Genomic DNA, 10,452 nt, shown 5'->3' with positions numbered 1-10,452 from the left:
CTGAATGCTACATTATCCCAATAAGCATTGCTAGTGCTGTTGCTGTTGTTCTTTAGATCCATTTTTCCCCCAGTTCCAGACTCAAAATTATATTTTGGAATATTTGGAATATTTGCATATGCATAATGAGATATCTTGGAGATGAGACCCAAGTCTAAACATGAAAATCATTCATGTTTCGTATACACCTTATACACGTAACATGAAGGTAATTTTATACACAATATTTTTAAAATTATTTTGTGCACGAAACAAAATTTCTGTACATTGAATGATCAGAAAGCAACCACCCATGTGAACAATTTGGGATTTTGAAGTATATCTGATTTCGGACATCTGGATAAGGGAGACTCAACCTGTACATCATTCCCCATTAAAAGACCCTTCCACAGTATTTTCCCAAGTGTTACTCAGACCCTAGCTGCAACATTTCACAGATGAACACCGTCATATGTGTGGCCAAGCAACATCAAGTGTGTTCAAGATGGCAAAAGTTATTAAGAAGGAAGAATACATAAGTAAGGAGAGGCTGAAGAAGTTTACTTTTCTCTGAGTTCACAGGGAAGGGAAAGATTTTCCCTTTCCTGTCCCCTCCCTGCTGAATTAATTGAATGTAAACTAATTTTGCACTTTGAACTGTTTGCATTAACAGAAGCAAGATGAGGACAAACTGGGAAAGTGGGAGGAGAATCATAGAATCATGGAGTTGGAAGAGACCACAAGGGACATCCAACCCCTCTGCCATGCACGAATACACAATCCAAGCATTCTAGACTATAGGTCATCCAGCTTCTGTAAAGAGGGAGAGAATCTGGGACATTTTAAATGCATCTGAAAAAGTGGGATGACAGAGGATTAATTGAGGCCGTAGCTGTCAAATTGGGACAGTTGGAGGGTATGGAGACTGGCTTTCCTTGAACTTTTCCAACTGTTTCAACCCATCTCTATTCAGTAAGGAAGAAACTACCCATACAAGTTCCTCTCTGATATAAAAAATGGGTTCAGCCCTGAGAGGAAGAGAAAAGCTTTGAACCCAGCAGATTTAAGACTGCCTTCCTCATGCCCCAAATTTCCATTTGGGGACCAGTCTAGTGGTTGTTTTGTGCTCATGAAGCTTTCTATGGCTATACAGGGAGCAAAGAAATCTCTGCTGGGTGGAGGCTCTCTTCTGTCCCCATTCTGCTAAATTCATTTTGGAAATCTCAAGCATAACTGCATGGGAATAAACCCCACGGAAAAGCAAGGAATTTATTTCCAGGATAACTATGTTTAGGATTATGCTGCATTTTAATAAGATTCATCCCATGAAAAGTGCTGAAACAAAACTCCCTTTCAGGAACTGTGTGGTTCTGTTGCAAATGCTATGATTAGTGAGATTTCTCTCAAACTAAAATGAAAAACACTCCCAACGGCAGGGGATTTAAAAAAAAAAACCCAAACAAATTAAATTAAAAATTAAAAATGTACATCTCAGTGCCAGATTTAAACTTGGCTGTTCAAGCAAGCTTTGGGAGTGCAGTGACCGTGCCTTGGTTCTGTTTTGTTATGATTGTGGGTTTTGCCTTCTGTTTTATTTTATTCTGTTTGAGTTGTATGGAGTTATTATCAGGGAAATGTTTCAATTGTTTTGGAAATGTTCTCAAGTCACTTTTATTGTATGTACTCTGGATATAGGATGGGATCTCTGAGGCACAGCCTCCAGGTACAGGACTGGATAGAAACATTTTAATAAATAAATGCTATTTTTTAAAAAAAGAAATTATAAACACTTCATCATACACTGCAGTCCTATCCATGTTTGTTGTTGTGTGCTTTCAAGTCATTTCTGACTTATGAAGACTCTACTTCATGAAGTTTTCTTGGGCTGAGAGTGTGTGACTTGCCCAAGATCAGTGGTTTTCCATGGCAGAGAGGGGAATCGAACCCTGATTTCCAGCCTCGCAAGCCACTACACCGTGCCACATTTAGCTGAAAGCGAATCCCACTGAGTCTGACTAAATGTACACCTGGGTTATGTATCCGCAGACTATCATGCGATGGGCCTTCAAGTTATTTCTGACATATGGCAACTCTACCGCAATCCGATTCCAGGGTTTTCTTGAGAAGTTTTGTTCAGAGAGGGTTTCCCATTGCCTTTCTCTGAGGCTGAGAGAGTGTGACTTGCTCAAGTGGGTTTCTGTGGTTGAACAGGTATTTGAATCCGTATTTCTCAAAATCCTAGCCTAACATTGAAACCATAACACTAGTGCTTCTTGGGTTGTTTGATGCGGAGACAACATTGGTCTACAAATTGTTTCTTTCTGCCCTTGAAACTTGCCAAGAATTGGCAGCCAGTGGCTCAGGGACAAGTGCCCACCCCTACATTGCATCATGCCAGGGCAACCAGACGTCCTCCTTTTCCAGGACATGTCCTACATATCAACTTCCTGTCAGGAGGAATTTCAAAATGTCCTCTCATACACACACACACACACACACACACACATATATATATATATGCTTGATTAAGAAGCATAAATTTACATTTCTATAAAGTGTGTTCAGCTTTTATTTTGTAATGCCCTACAATTTTCTGGCGTGTCCTACATTTTTTGCAGTGCCTTGTCCTCCTTTGCGGTTAGGACACCTGGTGGTCACCCTTTTTTTAGGATAGGTGAGGAGGAGGAAAAGCCTTTATTACCTCAGGGCTACCATAATGTGTGACAATGTGTGTAACTATTTTGGAAACCTCCTGAGGGCAGAGTGGCCAGAGGTCCTCCTTTTTCCAGGCCATGTCCTCCATTCCCTAACCTTCTCTTTCCAGGAGCATGGGTTCATAGCATCCACACTGGAGAAATAACCCGGTTTGGCACCGCTTTAACTCTTTTCTGGCTGAAGGCTATGGAATTCTGGGAGTTGGAGTTTGCTGTGGGCCCAGGTTAATAACCGGGTTATTTCTCCAGTGTGGATGCAACCCCAGATCACGCGGGGCCTTCCTCCTTCTCCTCCGAAGGGAAAAGAAAGTCCTCGGGGCTGGAGGTGGGAGGCAAAGGGTTAACTTAACAAAACGGCCAAAACATGACGCTTTTTGAACGGAGGACGAAAAGCGAATGACAACAATTTTTATTATTAGCGTGTGTGTATACTGTAGGAACTCCTCGGCCAAGGCGGTTTATTTTTTATAAATAAATTACTATTATTATTATTATTATTATTAACAATAATGACATGTGTGTACCCCAAGAATCCCTGGAGCCAAGGCGGTTTATTTTTAAAATGATGACGATGATAATAACGACGGAGCGTATGTGCTACAGGTATCCCTCGAACCAAGAGGGTTTATTTAATAATAATAATAATAATATTTTCCGACTTCGGCACCCCTAAGGCAAATCTATCCTGGAGTTCTCTTGGCAAGTTTCTTCGGAAGGGGCTTGCCATTGCTTTCCCCTGAGGCTGAGAGAGTGTGACTTCTTGCCCAAGGGCCACCCAGTGGGTTAAAGATACACATAAATAATAATTTTAAAAAACCCGGCTTGGCCCTTTGTGAGAGAGAGAGTCTGACGTTTTTAGGCAAAGCCGAGCCCACAACAAACTCCAACTCCCAGAATTCCACAGTCTTGAGCCAGGGCAAGGCAGACATTAAGCGACCTTGGGCAAGTCACACTCTCTCAGCCTCAGAGGTTGGCACGGGCAAAACAAAACCCAAAGCCCACGATAGGGTCGCCATCAGTGAGAAAAGAATTGAAGACACACAACAAATATCTTTATTTTTATGTATTTTATTGTTATTATTATTTTGAAAATAAAGCGCCTTGGCTCGAGGATTCAGGACACTGGGGGATACTTCTCAGAAAGCTACTTAAGAGCCCTGAAAGCCCGATTAGCTCCCTATCCTTCCCGGAATGTCTAACCATTCCACACAGAGCCAGGCGTGGGCAGCTATATCTCCCCCTTCCCTTTGGTTCGTCCCTTTCCCTCCCCCATCCCTATTTATCACTTGGTATCTCCCTATGTAAAACAAACCCCGCCCCTCAGCGCGCGGCGGCGGCAGTGGCTCCTCCCCTTTCCCCCCTCCTCCTCTCCCTCCCTTTCCCTGCCAACCGCCACCGGAGCTCCTTAAGCGGGTAACCCGATATTCAAAAACAATACGTCATCCCACAATGCCCCGCTGCAACGATGCCCAGGCATTACCTCATCCCGACATGCCGCGCGCGCAGGGAGAGAAAAAGGGGAGGGGGAGGGAGGGAGGAGAAGCTTCCAGCGGGCAGGGGCTGGCCATGGCGATTGGGCGCCCTTTGCAAACGGGCACCAAGCCGGAGGCTCCGCCCATTTCTCGGGAGGCGTCGCCGGCAGCCAATGGGAAGGCTCCGGGGTGACATCATGGGCTATTTTTAGTGGGTTACCGCTGGCTGATAAGTGTAGGGCTCCACGCTGGGAAAGAAGAGCTCAGTGGAGGGCGAGGAGGGAGGAGGAGGCGGCAGGAGGAGGCGCGGCAGCGGCAGCTTAAAGCGACAGTGAAAAGAGGCACCCGGGAGCAGCCAGGACGGCAGCCACCGACCGGCACCGAGAAGCGCCTTCCCGCTTTCCTTTCAAGAAAGTCGCTTTTCTAAGGGGAACCCCTTCTATCCGGCTCCACTTCGGGACCTCCGAAGAAGAGGCTGAACTCGTGGGACTCTCGAGACCCCATTTTGGGATCAAGAACTGAGAAGGAAGAGAGACAGAGCTTGGTTGGGTTTCTCCTCCTGGACTCCGGGACCCTCCCCAACTTTTATCCTCCTTGGACTGACAGCCGCTCCGGAGAAGAAGGCTCCTCCAACAAGTGGCCTTTTCGGAAAACTCGGCTGGAAGGGGCTGGGAAGAGGACTGGGCTCTTTTCAGTTGATATCAAAGAGAGAGAGGGAAGGGAGGGAGGGAGGGAAAGTTGCCCAGTCTCCTGGACAGGGCCCTCCTCAGGCGCCTTCCCTCCCTTTGAGGAGGGCTTCTGTTGTTCTTTGGAGCTGAGGGACAGCTTCCTCTCTATTTCCCAGAGAAGCCGGCAATGCCTTGTGGCGAAAGAGTAAGACTTTGGTGATCCCTCCTGGCTTTAGTTGTTCTTTGAGCCTCCTCCTCAAAAGAAGGGGGCGGACTCTGGTCAACTTTTTGAAAGCAAGACAGAGAGAGAGAGAGAGAGGGAGAAAGTGCCGGGGAAGTAGCTCCTGCTGCTGCTGCTTCTTGGAGTCTGTTCCGGGGCTGGACGGCGAGGGCCCTTCTATATGACTGCAAAGATGGAGCCTACTTTCTACGAGGATGCCATCGTCCACCCGGCCTTCGCCCAGCCGGAGAGCGGCGCCTACGGAGGCTACAACGGAGGCAGCGGCGCCAGCAGCCTCCACAGCATCGGAGGCAGCGGCGGAGGCGGCAGCAACGCCAAGGTGCTGAAGCAGAGCATGACCCTGAACCTGGCGGACCCCTCGAGCAGCCTGAAGCCCCACCTGAGGCACAGCAACAAGGGCGCCGATCTGCTGACCTCCCCGGACGTGGGCCTCCTGAAGCTGGCCTCCCCGGAGCTGGAGAGGCTGATCATCCAGTCCGGCAACGGCCTCATCACCACCACCCCGACCCCCACCCAGTTCCTCTGCCCCAAGAACGTCACCGACGAGCAGGAGGGCTTCGCCGAGGGCTTCGTCAGGGCCTTGGCCGAGCTCCACAACCAGAACACAGCCATGCCGCCCAGCGCCGCCGCCATCGCCACCACGGCCGCCCAGCAGCAGCCTCAGCAGCAGCAGCCCCCCAACCCGGCCATGGCCCCGGCCTCCTCCATGGCCGCCAACGGGGGCTTCGGGCCCGGGCTGCACAGCGAGCCTCCGGTCTACGCCAACCTCAGCAACTTCAACCCCAGCAGCCTCAACGCGGCGCCCAACAACTACCCCAACGGCAGCAGCAGCAGCAGCAACTACCCGGTCCCCGTGGTCCCTGCCCCGCCTCCCCCGCACCACCTGCAGCACCCCCGGCTCCAGGCCCTGAAGGAGGAGCCCCAGACGGTGCCCGAGATGCCCGGCGAGACCCCTCCCCTGTCGCCCATCGACATGGAGTCCCAGGAGCGGATCAAGGCGGAGCGGAAGCGCATGCGGAACCGCATCGCCGCCTCCAAGTGCCGGAAGAGGAAGCTGGAGCGCATCGCCCGCCTGGAGGAGAAGGTGAAGACCCTGAAGGCCCAGAACTCGGAGCTGGCCTCCACCGCCAACATGCTGCGGGAGCAGGTGGCCCAGCTCAAGCAGAAGGTCATGAACCACGTCAACAGCGGCTGCCAGCTCATGCTCACCCAGCAGCTGCAGACCTTTTGAGGCCGGGGGAGGGAGAAGACTTGGGTTGGGTTTGGCTTGGCTTCTCCAGAAGTGGACTAGGCATAGAGGCGGGAGGAGGAGAGAGAGAGGCCTGGGGGGTTGGCACAGCTCTCCTGGGCTGAAACACAGGGAGCGGGGCCTGGAAGGGAGGAGGGCGGCTATGTGCCACTTCCACAAAGCATGCCTATGATGGAGGAGAGCCTGGAAGGGGCTTCCTCAGCCGCAGACAACACTTCCACAAAGCATGCCTAGGATGGAGACAGAGAAACAGGAGAGAGACTGGGGGCTGTGCCTTTGTAGGGTCGATTCCCCCAGCCTGATCCTAACAGTTTCCACAGAAGTCAAGAAGAAGACGTGGGGAAAGAGGATGGGATGATGTCCCATAAAAGCCATCCAGCCTGAGGTGGCAATGGGGGGCGCATCCCTTGAAAACCACAGCTCTCCAAAGCTTCAGAAGAGGCTGCCTGACGTTACCTTCTTTATTCCTTGTTTATGTTTATTTTTCTAACATTGACCAAGCATGGACCTAAACCTAAACCATTCAATCATCGTTCAGTATTAAAAAGGTTAAACTGCAGTAGAGAGACTGTAGGTTGCTTTTTTCCTCTCTTAGTACAGTACTCTTACTTTTTTAAAGACAACCAATATAAATCATTCATTGGGGAGGGAGGCTGGGGGCCGAAGTGGCGATGCTGCCGCCTGCCTCAGCGTCCGCTTGTTCTATGTACAGATACATACTCTCTTTTCTTTCTTTTTTTAAAGTTTATGACAGCTGATAAAATGTCCAAGTAAAACTCTACTTCATCCATGACTTTGTAAGTTATTTTTTATTTGTTCGCGTGGGTCTGAGCCCAGTATTGTCTGTAAATAAGAGGATTTTTTTAGCAACCTTGAGGGGTTTTTTTTCTTCTTCTTCTCCATTTGTAATAATAAAGTATATAATTTTTTTATGTTTTGTTCCGAACAAGAAATGAAGAAAGGGTAGATCATATTTAAGAAAACCGTCAATACTTTTTGCCCAGTTCCTTGGATTAGTGCCAGTAAAGCTGCAACCCTATATTTACATACACTTACCTAGGTGTGAGTCTCATTGAACAAAGTGGGGCTTACCAAGGAGTAGCATTGCACTGTCAGGCATAGGTAGGACCAGCTTGTGGTTAGATGTTAAAACTGTTAACCAATGCTGTAAGTGGGGGAGTCAAGCTCTTTAACTTCCACACTGGGTTAGTTTGTAAGAGCAGTTTACTCTTTCTTTTTTTTGAGGAAGAAGGGGGTTTTGTACTCCTATTATAATAAAGCTGTTGGTTTTTACAGTACTGTTAAGACTCTTCTCTGTGTCCTCTATAACTGGAATACAAGAGGATGTGTCCGAGAGCCCCCATAGCAGAGGAAAACACAGCTTAGGGCCTAATCTTTGTCCATTTTGGCTTGCAACTTGTAGGGTCGATTCTCCAACATAGTTTTCACAGAAGTCAAGAAGAAGTGGGGAAAGAGGATGGGATTCTTTTTGTTACCCCAGAACCCTATGCAATGAGTTCTATGAAATATAATTGGCCATTTCCTATCTTAGCTACTCTGGTGTTGAGCAAATATTCTTGACATGCCTGAAGATAGGGGAAAAGTTTTCAAAAAGGGAACCTTTATATGGAGATTTGAGTCACTTTTATGTTTTTTTTAAAACTCTTAGATAAAATATGGTCTCTGTTCATGAGTATTTACGACTGCCTGTTGTCCAATAAAATCATTCTATTACTCTTTCAATATGATTGAAGTCCTCTTCCCTCTTTTGGTGCATTGCTTTTTTTAAAGAACAAAATCTGTAAACTAGTGAGGAGTGGATATCTCTTGAGCTGGGATGACACTTTTGAAAATTGAGGTTTAAAATGCACCAGCATTTATAACAGCAGGTTTTTTAGTTCCACCGAAATGAGACCTGTATATTCTAAGTATATGGTGTCCCCTGCTGAAGTCTTACCATTACAGTCCACTGGTACTTATATCTCATTAAACGTGTAGTATCAGACTATATGTCCCATTTCTTTTATAGGACAGCACAAGTAATAGCCTGATCCTAGCCATGCTTTATGTGGAAGTCCCAACAGGGCTATTAATCTTGCTTGCTAAGGAGTAAACCCTTTTGAGCCTGGTGGAATTTGTTTCTAAATATTCATAGTTGAGAACACACACTCTGGTCCAAAACACACTGCAGACATAATCTAGTTTGAGACCACTTTTAACTACCCTGGATTAATGCTTGGGAATTCTGGGAATTGTAGTTTTGTGAGACATTTAACTGTCAGAGCTCTGGTGCAATAATAAACTACTGTTCCCAGGATTCCCTAGCACTGAGCCAAGCCAGTTAAAGCAGTCTCAAACTGGATTATTTCTGCACTGTGTTTTAAACCTGTTTCATGAGATACCCTTAATTAAAGGACACATGGATATGTGGAAGTAAGTCTCATTGATTACAGTAGGGGAATACTCTCAACAAATTTAGGATTGCAACCTGAGGTTTAAATCCAGTTATTAATTCCAACTAGAATAGATCCATTGAATCAACTGTTAAATGGTATGTACAAACACGTAAATGGCATTGAGTGAATGGATCTAGGTGGAACTAGGAATTGGATGTAGACCTTAAAATGAGACTGTGCACACTTATTTAAGTGTGTAAGGCAGTTGGATTAAAGAAGCTTTCTTTGGGTAAGTATTGGATTGTAAATAAGTTTTAATATTGTAAATATATTTAGTGAGCAACAAGTACTGCTGAAGTTGGTGGGAGTTGCTCCTAAGAAAAAGTGTTTAGCACTGAGAAGTTTAAGGCATTCTACTCTAAATTTCTCTGTCAGAATACAGTACATGATTTGTACTCCGTCCATTATTCAGTCTGCATGGAATAGGGAAGACCTCTTGCCTGAAAGGAGAGCCAGCATGGTATAGTGGTTTGACTGTTGGACTAAGGCACTGGACGACCTGGGTTTGAATTTCCATTCAGCCTTGGGTGAGCCACATTCTCTCAGCCTCAGAGGAAGGCAAAGGCAAACCCACACTGAACAAATTCTCCACCCCTCTAAAACAATCCATGATAAGATAGGCAGAAATGACTTGAAGACACACAGCAACTAGAACAATTTGTCTCAAATGCTGGAAAAGCTGCTGCCGGTTAGGTTTGACAGTACAGTACTAAGCTATCTATGGTCTAATTTGATATAAGACAAGTTTCCTGTGTTCTTAAGTATCACAGCATGGATCCGTAAAACTGATGACTTTGTAATTTTAAAGTCATTTTATAATCCTATTTTTGTTTTATATTAAAATGTAGTGTTAAAAAGAAGGAAAAAGGGGAGCCGTCGAATACTGAGTCATTAGATCTTAGAAATATACCTCATTCTTGGTAATGTATGTTTGTTGTGTGCCTTCAAGTCATTTATGGCAGACTTATCATGGAATTTTCTTGGCAAGTTTTTTCAGAGAAGGTTTACTATGGCCATCTTTTGAGGTTGAGAGAGTGTGACTTACCCAAGGTCACCCAGTGGGTTTCATGCCTGAGCTGAAAGCTCCTCCTGAGTTGTAGTCAAACACTCAAACTGCTCTGGCTCTTATTCTTGAGAATAAATAATGCTTCTAACTTCCAAAACAAAAAGAAGTAGGAAGTGTATATAGTCTTGGTGAACCAGCCTGCATTGAAACAGAGTTTTCACCTCTTGCTGGGAAGGAGTGATGGCCTCAGTGCCTTTATTCCACAACCAATAGAAATTTGGATTTAACACAGTGAATGGATGTGAAGTGGTGGACATCCTTCAGTTCTCAGATTTCCACTTGTCACTGTTACAAAAACCTGGACTGAAGGGTGCAGACACCCAGAGGGAAGGAATGTTCTACCCAAACAAAAGTTGGCTTTAAAAGTTTCCGGTCATTGAGCTGTGATATAATTTACAAGGGATTTATTTAGAAGTTATTCCAAGTACAGTAATACCAAACCTGCTTCCCTAATAGCTCTGCCATCAAGGGGGCAAACCAAGCCATTGTTGGTAACACACACACACTCCACTACTACCCCCATGGCATGCTAGTTTACCTTCAAGGCAGAAACTCAATGGGGAACTTTGAGTTTCACCTGCTGAATTTCTCCTGGTGGTGCAACTGC

General features: G+C 46.2%; 1 protein-coding gene across 1 annotated transcript; it reads left to right on the top strand.

Annotated features, from left to right (window-relative positions):
- The first annotated feature begins 4,399 nt into the window (after positions 1-4,399).
- On the top strand, positions 4,400-8,068 carry JUN (Jun proto-oncogene, AP-1 transcription factor subunit). The gene has a single exon (XM_042464214.1). The coding sequence runs from the start codon at positions 5,235-5,237 to the stop codon at positions 6,303-6,305; it is 1,071 nt and encodes a 356-aa protein (XP_042320148.1). The 5' UTR covers positions 4,400-5,234; the 3' UTR covers positions 6,306-8,068.
- Positions 8,069-10,452: the final 2,384 nt, after the last annotated feature.

Source organism: Sceloporus undulatus, chromosome 4, assembly GCF_019175285.1.
Source record: "Sceloporus undulatus isolate JIND9_A2432 ecotype Alabama chromosome 4, SceUnd_v1.1, whole genome shotgun sequence".
Classification (NCBI taxonomy): domain Eukaryota; kingdom Metazoa; phylum Chordata; class Lepidosauria; order Squamata; family Phrynosomatidae; genus Sceloporus; species Sceloporus undulatus.
Note: the sequence above shows the minus strand (reverse complement) of the source record. Positions and strands in the feature narration are given on the sequence as shown.

Excerpts from the sequence above, each read along its gene's own strand:
- JUN (XM_042464214.1), top strand. The coding sequence starts at position 5,235 with ATGACTGCAAAGATGGAGCCTACTTTCTACGAGGATGCCATCGTCCAC.